This window comes from Budorcas taxicolor, chromosome 22 (assembly GCF_023091745.1).
Source record: "Budorcas taxicolor isolate Tak-1 chromosome 22, Takin1.1, whole genome shotgun sequence".
Taxonomy (NCBI): Eukaryota; Metazoa; Chordata; class Mammalia; order Artiodactyla; family Bovidae; genus Budorcas; species Budorcas taxicolor.
This window is the reverse complement of record NC_068931.1, coordinates 4,292,501-4,312,946: the sequence shown is the minus strand read 5'-3', so window position 1 is coordinate 4,312,946 and position 20,446 is coordinate 4,292,501. Positions and strand designations below refer to the sequence as shown.

Below are 20,446 nucleotides of genomic sequence, written 5' to 3'. Positions count from 1 at the left end.
GGAGCCATTATATAGAAGATAATAGAGCCTCATTATTTTATTTCTGCATATTAATATAGTCATTCTTTCATCTCCAAAAACGTATGAGTCAGGTGCCCTCTATGGAACATCGACTCTGAATAGACGTACGTGTGTTTGGTGTTTGTGTGGTCTGTGCATGTAAACCTGCCGGTGTCTGTTGTGAAGGTGGTATAGCTGTGAGCCACAGCAGTCTTGGAAGAGGAGGAAAGGAAAGGACTCATTGAAAGGAATTCATGTCATTTTAGGCTACACGTTAAAAAGGTTTTTAAAAATAACTCCTGTTGTGGACATTTTCAAGCATATACGTGTGCAAACACATAGAAAATGGACAGGGTGTCAGTGTCACTCAGCTTTTAGCGTGTCGGTACATAGCCTTCACTAGGCCCCTTTCCCAGAATTGTGAAAGACATCTCAGACAATTTTCATTTCATTAATAAACACTTAGGAGACACTTCTTATTTCATAATGAGCTATTTGTTCATTCTAAAACCTTCTGTGTACTTGGCATAGTTCTAGATTCTTGGGACATGTGAGTGGATAAAATAAAGCAGGCCTTCACCTTCTAGCTCTGGATGCAGAAAGAAAGCTAGACACATAAGTAGCCAGAACGAGAAAAAAAATTATTTTATCAAAATTTAAAACTTCTGCTTATCAAAGGATAACATTTATGACATGGACAGGGAGAAAGTATTTGTAAGACGTATCTGGCAGAGGATTTACATATTTATATTTATTGATTTGCAGAATGTTTTACCTACTCTGTGGCTTCTCTTTTCACTTTCTTTTTGGTGGTTTTTGGAGATAATGTCATTTGGAATTGTTTAATTTTGATAAAGGCTAATTTATTAATTTTTAATATTGTTTCTCATGGTTTTGGTGTCATTATATATATTTTATAGTCCTTACTTTTAGCAGAGACGGATAACAGCCTTCATTTGGTTTGTCATTGTTACACACAAAAAGTGGACAAATAGTTAAAAATAGTTATCGTTAGCTTTGAGGCCATAATACTTGATGGCATTTTATTAACATCAAATCAAATGGCTGAGAATTCCAATCATGGTGTAAAGTAAATGGAAAATGATATGTTTTAATAGAATTAAACAGCATAATGAAAAATGAAATCAATGCTATTGATTTTAAAGCATTTTATTCAATAAAATTTTTTTTCTCCCCCTAAAATTTACTTCATTAATTCTATTCTATCACTGACATTTCCCTTTGCCATTAACCTTCAGACAACACAAAATGACTGTTAGATGGAGAAATCGGTGATTGACAGCTGGGATGGGGGTGGCGTTCACTGGAGGCAGAGCTTGAGCATGCAGGGCTGTGTGTAATGAGTGTATCCATGTTGGTAGATGTAGGATCTACTTAGAAGGACCACAGGAGGACTCTGCTCTGGGGGAGGGGGTGAAGCAGTTATTACCTTTTTATACTGGGACTTGGGCCTCTGTTGGGAAGCCAAAGAGGGGAAGGCTGGCTCCCTGACTCATATAGATTTTGTTTAATCTATCTTATAGAATGGGAATTCACTGAAATGTAATTTGAAAAGAGGGCTTCTCTGCTCTTTTTTTTTTTTTTTTAAGTAATAAATTGAAATGGACCAGTAAAGAGAACTAAAACATCGGAGTGTTTTTGTAAGCCTGTTGAAAGTTACTTTTTCTATCAAAGTTACTGCAGTAATGCTCTCTGAGTCAGCGGTGTGGTGACATGCTGTTGCTCAGTCTGATTTCATTCGTTTCACGAAGGCCTTGGCACGTGATCAAGTCCATCTCAACGTAAGGGAGATGTAGAGGCTGATTTTGGGATATTTTTCATCTGGCGTGTCACTTTATGTTGCGTTTTGGGCTGACGTCTGTCTTTTCTGTACGTTCAAAGGTGTAACACTGCGTTTATGTTCTTCACAGGCCATGAGAGCCCAGTGACCGCTGCTGACACAGAAGCTCGCTGGCACTTTATTAATGATGGATCCTGGGAAGAAGCCGGGGAGCGATGAGGGTGACCGTGTAAACGAGGAGGCAAAACACCCGAGCCACAGCGCATCCCACGGCGTGGACCGTGGGCCTGTATCTGATGAGACAGCAGACTCCGCTGAGAATCCCACAAACAAAAGGGGTTTTGCAGAGTCCTCGGACTTGGACCACACTGTCGAGGAGGACGATGGAAATAAACGCGCTTCCAAGCGAATAAAACTAGCGGAGGCTGAGCCCTTGTGGCCGGGAGAGCCGGGCACCCGTGGGTCGGGGAGCCCTGAAGGCGCAGGCCCGGGAGTGGGTGTCGCGTTGCTGGGGACCGGGGCGGGGCCCCTCCTGAGTGCCTGTGACCGCGGCCCGGGTCTTCCCGGCCACTCGAGCCCGGGGGAAACGGCCGCTGAGAAGGAGCCTGCTCAGGAGACCACGGCGTTCCTCAATCTTGGAGGGGAGTCGCCCTCGCCCCCCAAAGAGATGCGCGGGAGCGGTGCCCTCGGGGGCCCTGGCGTGGTGCTGCAGGGCGGCCCACGTGCCCACTCGCCCACCTCCTGCCTGCACGCGGAGAAGCACGCTGCGCGTCCCTCGCTGCGGCCTGAGGACCAGGCCTGCGGCCCCACAGCCGACAGCGGGCTGGCCTTCCCTGGGCACGCCGGGCAGGCGCGTGGCCCACCAAAGGCCTTCTCCTGTGAGCTCTGTGGCTTTCAGTGCGCGGAGGAGAACCTGCTGAACGCACACTGTCTCGGCAAAACGCATCTCCGGCGGCAGAACCTCGCTGCCCGTGGAGGGTTTGTACAGATCTTAACCAAACAGCCTTTGCCCAAGAAGCCGAGTCCCGTGGGGGTGAAGGCTGGCCGCACAAAGCCGAGAGCATCTAGGCCGGTAGCCAGGAACAGCGACTCAAAAGTGTTGCGGAGCGTTGGAGCGGGCACATTCAGAGATTTCAGAGGAAGCTTTTCTAAACAGAGCGGGCGCGGCAGCGAGCTCCTGGTTGAAATGAGGCCGTCCAGGAACACCTCTCCAGAGAAAATGGAGGTCGTTGAAGAAAACGTAACCTGCCACGATGCAGCCGAGAATCCTGAGAACCAGAGCAGAAAGCTGAGCGTGGTCGTCACCTCTGAGGGGCTCCTAGATAGGCTGGAGTCCGGCAGAAACATGGCCCAGGCAGCCCCCGGCCTCAGCACAGTCTCAAGACCCAGGGCTGAGCGCGGCTTCCTTGTGCTGGGCAGCGGCTTCCGACGGCGCGCTGGTGCTTTCGCTTTGAAGGGGCAGGCGAAGAAGAGGTGCGCGCTCCTAGGAGTTAGTAAAAGGGGCACTAACGAAGTGCAGAGGCTGTATTCGAAGCACTTGAGGTCACCGATGAAAATGAGCGACGTGGAGTTGGCGCCTCTGCACGGGGACCCGCGCCTGACGCCCCTGGAGACTCAGGCCCCAAAGCAGGACAGGACAAACGCGCATGTCCCCGGCTCCTCGGACTCTCCAGCGGCGAGGCCAGCTCCCGACCACCAGGTGGCGTGCGCTTGTTCGACCTGTGGTCACACAGCCACAAGCAGGGCGGAGCTGGAGATCCACGTGACAAGGTGCCACGCGGGTGAGTCGCGGTTTCACTGCCAGACGTGTGGCTTCTCCAGCGCATCCAAGAGGGACGTGGAGGAGCACACACACAACCACCAGCATCAGCAGACCGCCTCCGGCCTGCGTTGTCAATGTTGTTCGTTTACTTCCCCGAACGAGGTTGAACTGAGAGACCACATGAAGGAGAAGCACAGTATGGGTTTCCTCTGCCCGCCCTGTCATCTGTTCTTCTCCTCCGAGAAAGACGTGGAGGAACACAGAGCAACTGAGAAGCACATTCACTTGTTGGGTCAGACAAAGAGCTCTCAGTCGTTTAATGGTGATTCGGCTTTACAGACGTTCCCCTTCAGTACTTTAGAATCAGAAAACGCAAAAGTTGCTGTGAGTGAGGCCGGAAAAGCAGCTCAGGAAGAGCCAGCTAAGTCCAGGGTAAGCCACGGAAATGAAGTGAGGCATTCGAGTAAGCCTCAGTTTCAGTGCAAGAAGTGTTTTTACAAAACAAGATCTTCCAGTGTTCTCACGAGACACATAAAGCTCCGCCATGGTCAAGACTATCACTTTCTTTGTAAAGCGTGTAATCTTTATTCCCTGAGCAAAGAAGGAATGGAGAAACACATCAAGAGAAGCAAGCATCTTGAAAATGCTAAGAAAAATAACATTGGCCTAAGCTTTGAGGAATGTATTGAAAGGGTCTGCATAGGTGCAAATGACAAGAAAGAAGAGCTCACCATCCCCGGGAATGGGAGGACAGAAGGCCACGGAGAGGGTGTGCACTTCCAGGAGCAGTCCTGTCTCGACCAGAGCATCCTGCCTCCCCGGGAGCTGCCACTGTCCAGTATCGCTACCAAAGAGGGTGAATTAGCTCCACCCCCGGTTCCAAAGAGGGGACGACCTAAAGGCAACATCTCTCGGACCTGTTCACATTGTGGTCTCCTGGCCTCCAGTATCACGAACTTGACTGTGCACATTCGACGAAAACACAGTCACCAGTACAGTTATTTATGCAAAGTCTGTAAGTATTACACCGTAACCAAGGGAGACATGGAACGTCATTGTGCCACCAAGAAGCATAAAGGACGTGTAGAAATTGAAGCGAGTGGAAAACAAAGTTCAGATATCATTGTTGGCCCTGAAGGTGGTAACCTTGATGGCAGTAGGAAGAACACCAGCGTGGCAGTTTCAGATGAACCTGCCAACCCTCCAGTGGAAGCAGACACCTCCGTTTCAGAACAGCCACCACTCGAGCAAGGGAATCCAGTGGAAGTGGAAGTTGAGAACATGTTTCACCCTGAAGATGGGGAGACTGGTAGTCACCTTACTGAGAAAAAGGAGCAAACCTCTATGGATCCAGAGGACCTTCAGGGTGACACATGCCCCCAGAAAGACGACACGAGCACAGATGAGAACAGATGTACGCACTGTGAGTTTAAGGCACACTCTTCCACCTCTCTGGAGCTGCACGTAAAACGGAAACATACGAGAGAGTTTGCCTTTTATTGCATGGCATGTGATTACTATGCTGTGACTCGACGGGAGATGACCAGGCATGCGGCAACAGAAAAACACAAGATGAAAAGGCAGTCTTACCTGAACTCTACTAACGTAGAAGCCAGTTCTTCAGAAATGTCCAAACCCATCATTATTCCCCAAGGGCAGCAGCAACAGAATTCTGAGGAATTTCAGATTATTTCAGACCAACCCTCTGAAACTCTCAAATCTAGAAATGCTGCCGATCGCTCTATTTTGGATGAGAACACCAATTTAGACATGTCCAAGGTGTTCTGTGCTTCTGACTCTGTAGAGACCGAGACCGAGGAAGAGTCTAACCTCAGTGAAGATCATTCCTTTTGTGAAACTTTCCAGCAGCCCCTTGACAAGGACAAAGTTATAAAACTGGAGGAGATGGTACCCCTTAGTATTCCTTCTAATTGTGGCTCCCCAAGCAAATTTCAGAATGAAAGCTCAGGAAGCTCAGCTTTGAATCATGAGACAGCAAAGAAAAGGCACAGTATGTTGAATGACATCAGTAGTCCAAACGCACATGGCGAGAGTGATGGAGGAAACGCAGAAGACAAAGCTGATAAAGTCCTTGGTAAACGTGGGTGTCCCAGAGCTGTAGATGGAGAGCATCCAGCCAAGAGTGCCATGCTGAGAGCTCCTGGAGAACCGCTCAACCTGGGGAGCAGTGTTCAGGACAGAGCTGGAAGCATGCAGAGTTCAGGGGCCTTGAAAGACGTTCCAGAAGATCCCCTTCTGGAGAGTAAGGAGATTCTGATGAATTCCCCACATGAAACCAAAGTGATTTTGGAAGAGGATGGTCCAGCTTCTGACAGCACCATTGACAACAATGATGTTTATGAAACTGTAATCAGTATTGATGATAAAGGGCAGGCTGTGTACAGTTTCGGCCGATTTGATTCTTCCATAATAAGGATCAAGAACCCTGAAGATGGGGAACTCTTCGACCAGTCTCCAGAGGGGCTTGTGGCAGCCGGAGTGAGGATGAGTGAGCTGCCCTTGAAGGATTGTGCTCAAGGTGTGAAAAAGAAGAAGGCGGACAGTAGTTCCTTTGCGGAGTCCACCCGGATTCGCTGTGACGACTGCGGCTTCTTGGCGGACGGTCTGAGCGGCCTGAACGTGCACATAGCCATGAAGCACCCGACGAAGGAGAAACACTTCCACTGTCTGCTGTGCGGCAAGTCCTTCTACACGGAGAGCAACCTCCACCAGCACCTGGCCAGCGCCGGGCACATGCGGAACGAGCAGGCCAGCGTGGAGGAGCTGCCCGAGGGCGGCGCCACCTTCAAGTGCGTGAAGTGCACGGAGCCCTTTGACTCCGAGCAGAGTTTGTTCCTGCACATCAAAGGGCAGCACGAGGAGCTGCTCCGAGAGGTGAACAAGTACATCGTGGAGGACACCGAGCAGATCAACCGCGAGAGGGAGGAGAATCAGGGCAACGTGTGCAAGTACTGCGGGAAGATGTGTCGAAGCAGCAACTCGATGGCGTTCCTGGCGCACATTCGCACGCACACAGGTAGGTCCACGCGACCTCTTTACCCACCAGGGCCGGGGCCCGCTCGAGTGGGGACCTGGGTTCCTCCTGAACGTGGAGTCCTTACAGCCCCTGCCTGGTGGGCCCGGGCCCCGGCCCCGGCTCTGCTCTTGGTTGACACTCAGCATATCTCCAGGTTATTAACTCAGCTTTGGTGATTCCAAAGGCAGGCTGTTTGGCAGATTCCTTTGACCAGCAGGCCTCGTCCTTCTGACGCCTTTGCTGCATCTCTGCTCTCACAGCTGTTCAGTTGTCTCTAAGTCCTGTAAGTGTTTGGTTCTCCAGGGTGTCTGTTCAGTGGCACTTTGGGTTTCTGAGGACCTGTTAAATGGCTTTTGAAGAATGAAGTATGAATATTTCCTTACAGTTTTAGGGATTTAGGTGTATCCATTGCCAGATAGTTTATATCCCAAAGTGTAACTCCCAGGCAACAGGATTCTGCTCTCAAAGATCAAAATTAGTCAACACTTTTCAAAGTTAATACGTCCTGGGGATTTGGTTTTCATGGAGGTAGCACTTGGTTTAGTTTCTGTACTGTCACATGGAGTGTTCCATTTTAATGTTCAATTTTTAGGTAGAAATTTTCTTTTTGAAACTTTTTTTTTGTGTGTGGAAAATACATAAGCCACTATTCTAAATTTATGTAAAAATTCACTGCACTGTTTCTATAAACCTGCCATACATTCTTTATTTTAAATAGACAGCTTTTCTAAATCATTGTGCTCTGCTTAGACAAGTTCTGTCTCCATGGTTGAATTTATGAGTGGATTTGAATAATAAATTCACATTTCAATGAACATATTTTCATTAAAACTGTAAGGTTTATTTTACTGTACTTTTAAATAATGGCTTATTATTAAAGCTATACTTTAGATTCATGCAGTTTTTGAAACTTAGTGCATGGTTATAAGGAGGCAGACAAAAGAGTATGAAACACTGTTAATAGTTGAGGGTGATTAATGACAGATAAAAGTTTTTCATTGACAAAAGCAACAGGGCCCCCAGCAGAAGATTGATCTAGGTAAATATACACATTGCACTCTCGATCTCAGCTCTTCTCAGGCAGTAGAACCACTGCTGGAGAGTAAGTTCAAATACAGTTATTTGTTGACATCATTATCACCTGTGCTGGTATCGTGTTATTGCTCGGTTCCTGAAATGATATGGTTTTTAGAAACTAGGCTCGTTCACATGTGCAGAAAATAGGTACTTTCTTAGCATGCCCTCTTAAGGCAGATAAAACTGAATGAAAGTAAGAGGAAGATGCTAATGGAGCTCTTTTTAGAATTCTTTATGCAACTGTCTGGTCAAGACATGTTGCTCATAATTGATGTGTCCATTACTTGAATTCTCTTGTAATTATAGTCAATAAGTCTTGTAAATGTGTTAAAGCTCACTAAAAGCATACAAATTCAAGAACAGAGTAAGGCTAATAATTTAAAATAATCAATGTAGGCATTTCAGCACTTAATTTCCCTTGTGTGTTGATAGCTGATCATTCTTAATCCATTAAGATTTATTTAGTCGTTTACAATGCAAAATAGGTTTGCACTGGTCACTTGTGCCATTTGAAAATGTCCACCAGGTTAAGTGCAGAATGTAGTCCATTAGTCTTCCTTGACTATATGTATTAATTGCATTTAAAATCAAGTTAATGTGGATGTGAAAGTGAGGTAACTATCAATATGTGACAAAGTAACCCTACTTATATAAGTTACATCATTGATTGTAACATTTAGTAAAAGTTAGCATACTTTTTAACAACTGGTGTTGGGCTTATCGGCAGGAACATTTTTATTGTGTTCTGAGGCACCAAAAAAAGCTGTGTTTCTGAGTACCCAACCTCAGCCCGCATTTCAGTTTTGCAAGTCATTTTTTGGGGGAGGTTGCACTCCAGGTTTTAATCCAACTCCTGCCCCGCCCCCCCCCTTGGGGCATTTTAGCATGAATTGCCTCTCTGATTCTTTGCTTATATCATGAGATAGTCATTGAAGGATGGTTATTAATGGTTGACTGGAAGAGGGCTTATTCTTCCAATTGCTGTTTTCATATTTTGTGATTTACTATATGTTTTATGTAACCTTTTCTTCCCATCCTTAAGACGATAAAAGCAGCACTAGAAGAAATAAATTAGTTTTGTTCATCAAGGACTGTGGGGAAAGCCTCCTGAGCGCTTGCTGGTGTGCGGTTGGCCCCTCAGCGGTGATCCGGGGAGAGCCGGTCGCTTTCTTCCCGCCGCGTCCCGGCAGCTGGGCTTTAGTTCTGCGCGCCGGAGCTCATCAGGCCCGAAGGCTGTCTGAAGCCCATGCTTTCTGTTCCGAGCCGCTCTCGGGTGCCATTGGCACGGTCTTCCTGTGGGAAGACGGGAAGCGGGTGGCTTTGCTGGAAGGTTCTCACGTCAGGGCTGGTGCGACGGTGTGGCAGCCTGGTCAGCATGGGCAGAGGAGCTCAGGGGCCTCCGCCTGTGCACGGCCAGCGCAGGGCGCCAGGGCGCAGGGCGCCAGGGCGAAGGGCACCGGGGCGGAGGTCTGCTCAGGGCTTCACCTCTGGCTCTGGGTGGCGGCAGCGCTCAGTGTTGTTTGTTGAATGAAGGAATAGGCAGCAGGTGGGCGGGTGAAGTATTCAGTGTCGGGAAGGTTGTGGAGTGGAGAATCTTTAGGTGATGGGTTGAATCCGTCTTCCTTGACTCTCTCAGACCTAGTCTTCCTGTGATTTTTCAAGTGTCACGTCCGCGTGTGCATAGGGGTTGACCGTGACTGCAGTTGAGGAAGGCCAGTGCAGGCCTGAGGAGAGGCTTAAAGTCTTTGGATTCTTTAGGTAAAATTGTAAGAAGATGCCAGAAGGCTAGAGACCCTCTTCATTTATCCCTTTCAGAAAACCTCACAGACCAAATTAAAAAAATTAAGCCAAAACAAAAGCCAAGGGATGGGACGGTTTAATGATTGGCTTCTTTCTAATAAGTATGCATCTAATAATCTCAGTATGCCTAAAGTGTGATAGTGAAAGTGTTAGTCACTCAGTTGCGTCTGACTCTTTGCGACCCCATGGACTGCAGTCTACCAGGCTCCCCTGTCCGTGGGATTCTCCTGGCATGAATACCAGAGTGGGGTGCCATTTTCTCCTCCAGGGGATCTTCCTGACCCAGGGGTTGAACCTGGGTCTCTTGCATTGCAGGTAGATTTTTTATTGTCTTCCTCAGGGAACCCTAAGAGAAATTTAAAAATATGAGGTTTTACAAATTTTGCCTGATAAATACCATGCCTGGATTCATGTTAGGATGGGCCTGGCAAGTTTAAAAATGGAAACACCATCAGTTAGGAAAAAAGTGGGGACATTTCTTGTTTTCTTGTACAGAAAATGTGACCTCTAGTCTCCAGTATTAGAATTTTCAAGGCACAGAAAGGAGATGTTAATACATCTCCTCTGTGCATAAGATACAAAAAGTACTCAGGGCCTCCGTGATTTCTGCATGGAAACAGTCAGCAAGGTGACTTACGTAGGTGTTGTCAGTGCACCAGCAGGGATGGCTGAAGCCCGAAGGAGTGGCAGCCTCCACCCGGGAGCCGTGTGCCTTAGGTTGCAGGCCCCGCGGTTCTATGTCCGCTCTCCTGGGGGGAACTAGAGGGCCTGAATCTCAAGATACTTTGAATCCTTTCACCAAAATTGTAACACACGTATTGAAAGAGCTTTATCTTTTTGTTTAGAGCCCTGGTGTTCTTGTTGATTAATAATTTCCTAATTACCTTACCTTAAATGCGGTGTAATTTAAAGTGCAGGTAATTGATTCTTCTCACTCTATTCTTTCACAAGCCCCTTTATAGAATTCCCTGTCGAGATGAAATGTTTCCAAGTAGTGATAGGCTTAGTTTCTTCAGAATCATTTAAATAAACTGTAGTTTCTAATGTGACTGATAGAATGGGATTGCTGTAAGCTGCAGTCTCAACCTGCTTTTGACATTTAAACATATAAGGCTGACTAGATATAACCATTCAGGTGCTAAATATATTTTACATCTACTTCTCAGAGTAGAAATGGAAGTATTAAGAGATCTGGCTTCATTGTCATTGAACTGTGAAATATTCAACCTTGTCTGCCTGTGCTTAGTACTGTTGACTTTTTTATTTCTGTTAGAAGATTAAAATTAAATGCTTCACTTTTTTTGTCAGCTTTTGGGAATTAAATTGAAATTTAAGACTCTAAAATTTTTTACTGAGTGCTTCAGTTTCAACAAAGTATTCTGGGAGGATTTCTTTTCCCAAGGGCATTGCACCAAGTTCCATTGATCAAAAATGATTTATTGCATTTTTTTTATTTGAGCTCTTTTTGTGTATTAAAGTCTACATATTTCACATTCTGTCTGACTATATTAGAAGAGGTACTTCACCAAGTAGGTACTATATATGCTATGAAAAATTTGGAAACATTGTAGCAGCTTTAAACTGATTTTTAAAAACATGATTTTGATTTATTTGAGGATTTAAAGGTTAGAATTAGAAAATGGTTGAGAGTGTTGCTTCTTGTTAATATGGGTACTGATAATCTATTAGTAGCTATATGCCAGGTAGACTCTGCCTATTACTGACAATAAGTTTGTGGACTCTGAATTTTATCTCCCCATGTTTGAGTATAGATTAATCTTAGTTCTTTATGAAATAAAAAAAAGTTGGTGCTGTGTTGAAATTTTTTGTTGAAATACTATTTCTTGAAGTTAATAATAGCCAGAATGTCAGTTCTTCTGATTTGCTGAATCACAGATTTTTGGCTCTAAAATGATCATAAAAGCAAATAACTTATCCACTGTATATTCTCATACTGTGTGGTATTAAAAGTAATATAGGGAATAATTTGGGATAAATGTTAGGAAAAAAATCTGAAATACCATTATTAATGTGAATAAATTCAAAGCTGCAGAAATATGAGGGAACCAGGATGTGGCCACTGAGAAATTTATTTGATAATAAATATATTTTAAAAAGTATCAGCTTCTCTATAAACATTTATGTTTTAAAAATGTTCCGTTTAAAATGTTGAGTGACTTTAAAAGCTAGTTTTGTGAATTGTAAGAAAAATGTTTGAAATTATTTAGCTGATCTTATCTGTTAATACTGAGTACTGCTCAAGTGTATCACTTTTGACTTTAAATATTAGAAATGTTGTTGAAAGTTAGAAATACTCATTGAAACATTTTAAAGTCTTATTAATGGAATAATTTTGAAATGCATGTCTGTTCAAGTTAGAAAGGAATGCAAGTGTTCCATTTTGGGGACAGAAAATTGTAATTAGACTATAAGTAAGATTTAAGATCTAGGCCTCTTTTAAAACTATCAGTAATGTATTATTCAAATTCAAATCATATTTTATGTTAAATTTACTTAGGATCAAAACCATTCAAGTGCAAGATATGCCATTTTGCAACAGCTCAGCTTGGCGATGCCAGAAACCATGTCAAAAGGCACCTTGGGATGAGGGAATACAAGTGTCACGTCTGTGGGTGAGTAAATTGAAACCATCTCTACCGTGGTGAACCAGGAAGCACGTGCGGGGTATTCATTGTTTCAGGATTCAAAACTGATATGAGTAAGGCTGGCTAGAATTATGCATGCGTGTCCTCCTTTCCATTGTTATGGTAAATTCCTTAAACACAGTTATGACATTCTTCTCCCACTTCCAATCCTGTGCTGAAGATGAGCAATTTTATGGGCTACAAGGTCAATTTGAACCTGTAATCTGTAAATTGACTAAATTATAGGATGTTCATTCACATTGCCAGAGAGAACTGTAAATTCCATTTAAAGACTTAAAAAAATATATAATATAGCTTTAGGAGTGTATGTGTATGTGTTTTTTCTTTTCCTATACTGCTCTAATTTTAATTGCATTAATGGTTCTTTGGATCCATTGGACATATTCTATAAGGAAAAAAGCAGAAAAAGATTTCATTTCAGAGACCTGATTATTGAGGCTTAAAAAGCCAGTGTATAAAGTATGTTTTTGTGTCACTTTATTTCAAAACTTGTTTTCCTGTTTTAGTTAATGGCTCTTTCCTCTAAAGAATCATTCATAATGTTTAATTGTCACTCAAATGTCTTACATTTAATAGGAAGCACTGAGATGCCTTAATGTTAAACTAATTAATTTAGCAGAAATGTTTAAAAGGCTTTAAAATGCCATGACATCTATGGTATATCATAGGACATTCAGAGCTGGGTTTTTAATACCTTACTTCTGATTATAAGTATATTTTAATGTTATTATGCTAGAGAAATGAATTAATAAGTGCATCATATAAAAACACTTTATGTGAACCCTGAGAAACCTGCAGTTCTTATGGTTGGTTCACAAAACACTTCAGATTCAATTAAATTATGCAACGTGCACATGTTATATTAGGCTTATTTTTTCAGTGGAAGATTCTTCTGGTTAGCACTACTATATAAATACCTTTTAAGTCACAAACAGCTTCTGTTTTTTAATGGATGGTACATTTCATCCCAGGATGCAGCTGCATTTTTTGACCCTTAAGATAGTTTTACAAATAACTTTGCAAGCAGTTTTATTAACCATGGTCTGTGATTTATTCATTGGCAGAATTGATGGTTCAGTAACTTGGGGCTAAAGTAAATGAAGATGAACCTTTGCCCTAAAGCCCCCTGAAGATCAGTGGGAGAATGAGTTTTGTTGCTACTGATTTTAGCTGCAAGGGTTGAGTGCCAAATGGTGCGTTTTAATTGCTCCAGGTCTTCGAATTTTAAAAGATATCTCATTTCTGTTTTTACCATGTGAATTATAGCAAGGAGGAAGGCCCAGACTGTGGTGAAGATTTGCTATAAGTCGGCAAAAGAAAAAAAAAAATCAGTTTCTTCTTAATTTCTGAGAAATAAGTAAACAGTTTTTGCATACTTTATTATTAGAAACCTGATTCCATTCCTTTTTTATTAGTGTTACCAAGACCTGGGAAGAGAAGGAGAGACTTTCAGAGAGCAGTTTCTGAAAACACGTGGTGTCAGAAACACATCTGACCGGTTGGCTCTGGGTGTGTGATTTGAGCACTGCGCCCTTTTAGCTCATTGCTCACAATGTACGACTGACGTGTTGCACTGTGCTTTATACAGTGATTCCCAAGTAGATTCCCAAGTAGAGTTGTAAGTACATGTAGGTGTGTTGAGTTTTATGCTGCTTTCATAGAGGTCTACATGTATATGTGTGCATGTGGAAAAAGCACTGTATCTCTTAGAATTACAGTAGTTGTTCAATTTTATTTGACCAAGAAATAATAATTCTTAATTTGTTTACGTAAAATTTGACTTAAAAGTCACATAACAATAATTTGTACAGGGTAGATATTTTTACAGTGAAGCTAAAAGTTCTGAAGAATTTCAGTAAACCGAAGAATGCCTATTGAGTCTGTGTAGTTGACACAGAACAGTAGTGAGTGAAATACCCTCCAGTGCTAAAGACAAAGTGCCATAGGTTGTTCTGTGTTTTTGTGTTTCAAAGGGATAGAGCAGTATGCACGCTAAAAATTGGAGTGAAAAACGTGAACAGAATGAGCACTGGCTATCAGGCGGGTCGCAATAGGGAGCTCTGGTACATTCACATCACTGACAATGTCGATTCATTATCATTGATGGCTAAATAATCTTAGAAATGCTCGGTGGGCCCATCCGTTCCTGAACATAAGCAGCTCATGCTGCATTTCTTCATTAGCTCTAATTGCTATCAATTTTACCTTTTAAAAAATCATGCTTTCAAAGGTGAAGTGATCTTTCAGGAACATTAACTCTCTAATTTTGTCACAAACAGAAGGTCCTGCCCTATGTTTTCTTTTTTTCAGTAGTTAGCATCTTAGTATCTGTTTTAAATTTTTATTCATAATCCTTCCACTGTTGTAAGGAAGAAACGGTTTTTCAAACAGTTCTGATCGAGTTATAATATATGAAAACAGTGGAGCAGGCACATTTTTACAGTGAAATTATTACTCACATTGTTGTACTATTTTTCCTTAGTAACTTCTTGAAAAAAACCTGACATTTTATGGTGAAATTGATGAAAACAACAAATGGTGCATTTCGTTGAATTGAGCTGAGAATTAATGTATCAGTTTATGTGATTTTTTAAATATCTTTATTTAAGAAACTTTTGGATGCTCAGCAAATATGTATCTCATATATATATATATTTACTAAGACTTAATTTAAGGGTTGTGCATTAGCTACTCCCTTAATAAAGACTTCCTTTTAAACTTTTAATTTCCACTGTTTGAACCTACAATTTTGACATCTCTCTCCTCTTCATCGGCAAATCTTAGCTACAGCTTATCGTGGATTTAAGTTATTTGACAGAAGAAGCTGAATGTATGAGATGTCTAATTTCTAATGCTGGCTAGAATTCAGAGCTCAGGATTTAAGTTTTGTTGACCCATGGTTTACGTGCTTATGTTGGGGTATAGGTTTCAAAATGTATTGCTCTGAACTTCCTGTTTTAAGAACATGTTATAGATAACTCATTTAAAAGCCTTTCACTCTACTTTCACTTTTAGGAGGAGCAGTTTTTGAATTACAGTTTCTTAATGTTTTTCTTACTTCTGAGCATGACCTCAAGAGGAATTTTATAGAATTTAGGTGAATTTTATAAATGATGGATAGTTAAAATGAAAATGTGCCCCAGGTTGGACATAGGGCTTAGTGGGGGAGGAAATAAAAAAATAATAGAAAGCACCTTACATAGAAGTTAATAGTTTTGTTGGGAACATATGTTTAAAAATAGGTAGACACATTCTTACTAAGTCCATGATCTTTACGTTTGTTATTTTTCAGTAGTCAAGAGCTTAAAAATCACAGTCGCTTAAGAACATCATTAAGGAAACCATGTTTTGTTACATTCATTTAAATTTATTTTGATAATCTTTCTCCATGTTTGTACACACACACACACAAACACAAATGTGTCTATATCATACTCTCAATTATAAATAGTATTTATGGAGTGCTGTGGTTTAGGGTATACTTAATTAACATCCATTTCATTTGTTGATTCCAGTTTCATGAGCTTATTCATCTCATGTTTATTATTCCCATTGTACAGATGGTAGACTTGAGAGTAAAAGTATTTTTAGTGGTGGAGATAAATATGTGGTAGTAATGGTCGATCCCTGTTTCCTTCCTTTTAGCTGTACCTTTTCTTTATTTCTTTGCTTTCGTTATATCTGTTGTTTTAGTTACTAATTTTAGTTTGTACTTATTTTTTTCTTCCTAGGTTGTTTTCTCTAGCGTGTGATAACTGTACTTGCTTCCTTCCAGCCCCTAGCTGCTTTTGTTTTCTGCTTTTCTCAGACTTACATTAATTTAAAAAATTGCTTGCACTGTGTTTTACTTTAACATTCTCGTATTCATTCTCTTTCTCTTTCTTTTTTCTGGTCTCTCTCTGTTTTGCTTTTCTCATATTAAAAAGTTGTTTTAAATAATTTTATTTTTCCTCGTTGTTCTTTATGTGTTGATTCATTGTGCATGAGTGGTTACAAATTGGACATGTTAGTATGACAGAAATTACGCCTAAAAGAGTGAAGATTTTATTGTCTTTCCATTAGAATGAGGGGGTAAAACTGATCATCTTGGGTTTTTGTTTTTCCTTACTAGTTACTACAAAAAAGAGTTATTAGAAAATTAGCAAGTGGCCTGTGATTTCAGGAAACCTGGGAGATGAAGCCTAACTTTTTATGTCATTATTCACCAAGACCCCAGTAGCCATGATTTAGGGATTATGTAATTTTCTGACTGTGTTCCCTGTGTCTAGTCTTGAATCTTGTATGTGGAGTTAAACAGTTGAGTAGTACTTACCTAGTCAGGAGGGAATAAGAGCATTTACGGAATCTGTCATCTCTGGTTCATGGAAAGATTCTAGACATTTTCTATTGTACATTAATGTGCTTATGAACTGTTTATTCTCAGTTGGCTTAAGAAACCTTAAATAGAAAGTTACTAATGCAGTAAAACTCCTTTTTTTTTTTTTTTTGTGCGTGTGGCATTACCTAGTTTTTGTGCATTAGGAGGGATCTCTATGTAGATGATTATAATGTCACTTTCTGACCTTTGCAGCTTGAATAATTGTAAATCATTGCTTCATAGCGTGTCAGAGAATGTCTGTACTAGGCAATTAAATGGCAGAATATAATAGACCAAATTATTGCCTGTCATGTTTTCAACAACACAGTTAGTATTTGAGTTACACTTAATCATTACGTGCATTAGCAACTTCATTGGAATCCAGCTTCAGGCTGAGCATGAAGTACATTACATTATTTAAACCTCTAATGGTACAAGTCATTTATTTGTGTTGAAGTGTACAACATGCAGAGTTTCATAAAGCAAGGAACACTTGAGAGCTTAATTTATCCAAATCAAAGTCTAAATGCAGATAAACACAAGTGGCAAAAATTAGTAATTTTTATAGGCTGGAAATATTTAAAAATACATGGTTGTGGGTAATTGTAGGCAGCAGGAATAAATTAAAATCACTATTTTTAGTCTGCTTTGAGAACTAAAGCTGTGTATACCTAAATCATTAAAAGCACCATGGAATTGCATTTTTAGCTGAACAATTAATTACAGCCATCATATCTACAGATGTATCCAAAGAAAATAAGCTTTTCATTTGGCTGATTGTTTTGGTTAAAGAGACACAGAAAAAAGAGACAGAAAAGATTTGCTTTAGATTGTGTCACACATTATCCTTGTGTCAATATGAAGGGCAGCATTTCTCAGTTTTGTAAAAATCAAAATTAACATTAAAGTACTCTTATTACACGGGACACATGTTTTATCTCTATAATACTTTAATGCTTTTGTTTAATGATATACTTTGGCCTTTAGTTTGAAAAATCTAAAATTCCCATGTAATGCTTATTGTCTCTCTCCCTGTCAGTGAGGAGTAACCACATTTATACTAGTGGTTAGTGTATTTTTCTGATGCTGAAGTCCTTGAAATACCATTTAAACAGTGAGTGGATGTTATTTTATATTTTTTAAACAAATCACCTTTATTTTGAAAATCTAAGCGATACCATAGTAATTACATTAAAATAAATCACACTCTTTCTCAGATATGATTATAGGAGATTTTCCAGTGAGCCGTTTTGTGAACCCAGGAGAGCGCTGAGGGCAAGGTCAAGATAACGGAGAAGAAGCGGAAGAAAGCCTCTCCTGTGTCTCCTCACAGGGAGACGAGAGCTTCTGTGTCAGACCGTGTCCTGTGCTCCTCCTTTGTGATAAGTGTTTTCTTGCACTTTTGCCTCAAAGAGTCAGGTCATAGATTTATTCCAAGGCAGTAAGTATAGATCAACTCGTAAGAAAATAGCAATAGAATACACATTGTCCTTTGTTGGTGTCATAGTTGAAAACATTGACCTCTGTCTCTAACGTCTTTTGCAGTGAAAAAGTCTTATCTCAGTGACTTAAGTAATTTTTGCTTTATTTTTATTTTAAAACGTGCCATGGTGACTCTAAAAACCTGTTGTGGAATCGGGATTCTTTATTATTTCCCGGGAGTGAAACACAGGAGGGCAGCTACTCCCCTCATTTTCTTTGCTTGTCCTGTGTTTTCTTTTTATTATTATTAGCCTGTTTTCTCCCTCCCTCTTCCTGTTCATGTGTTTCTGAAAGTCCTTTGCTTTCCCCAGGGCTTTGCTCTTTGATTTGTCCAAGACTGAGTGAGAGACTTTGGACGTGTAGATAGGAGGGAAGTACAATCATGATTGAAGTGTTCGTTCATTTCCTATGGGGCTTGTTCTTGAGCATTTCCTCTTCAGTGGGCTCAGGTGGTGCAAGGGCCCTGTGGTCACGTGCTCCAGGTAGGAGACGGACTTGGAGGCAGAGGTAAGAGCAGAGCACGGTGGTCCACAGCAGAGGGGTGCCCGGCTCTGCTGGGGAGCACCAGGAAAGGCTTCATTCAGAGCACAGGTCTGAGCTGGGCCTTGAAGAATGCAAGGGTATCTATATACAAGGCAAATCTGGACATTTTTTATTAGTGAGAACGAAAGAACAAAAGTGGTGAGGTATGGAATAGCGTGGGATATTAAGAACACTGCAGGAAATTCCTGGAGTTTAAGTGGCTAGATGGGGTGAAGTGGGGGATTTTTTTTTTAAAGTATTAAATATTTATGGATCATCAGCATGTGCCAGTGCTGTTAGTTTTTAGGGTGAAAAGATCAAAACAATACCTGCTGCAAATGGATGGAGAAAACTCAAGCAGAGAAATGGCCCAGTCTTTTCTGAATCTTGTTGCTGATTCAGAAGGTGTTTCATCTGGTAGGTAGCACTGCTGTGAAGGTGAGTGGGGGCTGGCCAGGGAGCCAGGGGCGGCGCGTCCCAGGCGGGGCCTTGGGGATGCTCAGCCAGGGCCATGGCAGGTTCAGGAGCTGCCTGGACCCCAGCTTTGCCCGAGGGGGGGGTCGCAGAGGACAGGGGACAGGCGGCCAGCGCCAGGCCACAGAGCCGCGCCCTGCCTCGTGCTGAGTGCTGGCTTTTCCCTCTGCTTTCCATTACTTTTTTGTTTTTTTTTCCTTTGTCTGTCTGTCTTCCTACTTTTCTGGACTGTGAAATAGGCAGTGAAAGGAAGAGGCAGAGAACCCAGCAGGCAGCGAATGACTACTTCAGAATGGGTATTGGCCATGGGGAATTATTTTTCAGAGAATTTCCTTGTTCACAATTTTAATTAGGAATGGTATTGATTGTGGATAATTGTAATGGAAACAGGTTAATACTGGTTCCGTATAACTTTATGCAGCATATAGTTCCAACTAATTAGAAGGACACACAGTTACCTGCTCATACTACAGATGTCCACATGCAAGTGGTAATGTTGAAAACACTTGTTAGAATTGTGTTTCCATACACAGTTCATCTGGCTGGGCAGTGTGCATTGGACAGGAAACTGTCAATTAAAAAAAAAAGTACACATATACACTGCTGAGTAATGGATTTTATTCTCCTGCTTCTTAGTCCTTGGGTGTGTGCGCCCTCAGTTGCTTCAGTTGTGTCCGATTCTTTGCGGGTCATGGACTGCAGCCCTCTAGGCTCCTCTGTCCATGGGGTTCTCCAGGCAAGAATACTGGAGGGGGTTGCCATGCCTTGTCCAGGGCATCTTCCCGGCTCAGGGATTGAACCTGGGAAGATCTCTTATGTCTCCTGCATTGGAGGAGGGTTCTTTACCACTAGCGCCACCTGGGAAGCCCCTAGTTCTTAGGTACTTTTCTTATTTCCAAGCACATAAATGGTTTCTGTTCCAGTGGGTTCCATCTCCACACCCACTGTTTGTTTTCACTCTTCCCCGGAGTTCCTTTCTTCCCCTTGCTGCCACTCGTTTTAGCATTTTACCAAAAACGAGTACACATCTTTTTTGTCTAAGTGTTGGAGTGCCAAGGAAGAACAGTTCCAAGCATTGTTTAATGCCACTCTCTTGATATATGAATTTTTAGAAAATTATTTTGGTTTTCTGTTCCCCTTCAATTTTAAAAAGTACTGTTTACTGCTGAGGAACCAAAGTGTATGAATAGGAGTACGTTGAACTGGACCAAAGAATGGTTGTTTTGAAGGACCGATAAAGGGTTAGTTGGCATCATAAATACACTGTCAGCTTTACAGGTGGCTCTTGGGGAGCTAGAATATTCTTCCTATAGAATCTGGCTATATGTAAGATCTTCCCTTCTTATCTGTTTCAGAAGTGCTGTCATAAATGAAATCAGTGAAAATAGTTTCACATAGTTAACACATCTGATAATTATCATGATCATATTAGCAATAAGTATGATTTTTTAAAATTGTGGCCAGTGCT

At 41.8% G+C, this 20,446-nt stretch overlaps 1 protein-coding gene across 3 annotated transcripts in view; it reads left to right on the top strand.

Moving 5' to 3' along the window:
• ZNF407 (zinc finger protein 407) overlaps positions 1-20,446 on the top strand; it is a 383,689-nt gene that overhangs the window by 22,551 nt on the left and 340,692 nt on the right. The window contains exons 1-3 of one of the 3 annotated variants that reach the window (XM_052660332.1): positions 93-125; positions 1,932-6,600; positions 11,996-12,110. In XM_052660332.1, coding sequence (XP_052516292.1) covers positions 1,986-6,600; positions 11,996-12,110 — 4,730 coding nt within the window. In that variant the 5' untranslated portion in view covers positions 93-125; positions 1,932-1,985. Of the gene's footprint in view, positions 1-92; positions 126-1,931; positions 6,601-11,995; positions 12,111-20,446 lie in introns of those variants that run through there. The other 2 variants (XM_052660331.1, XM_052660333.1) reach the window with 2 other exon arrangements.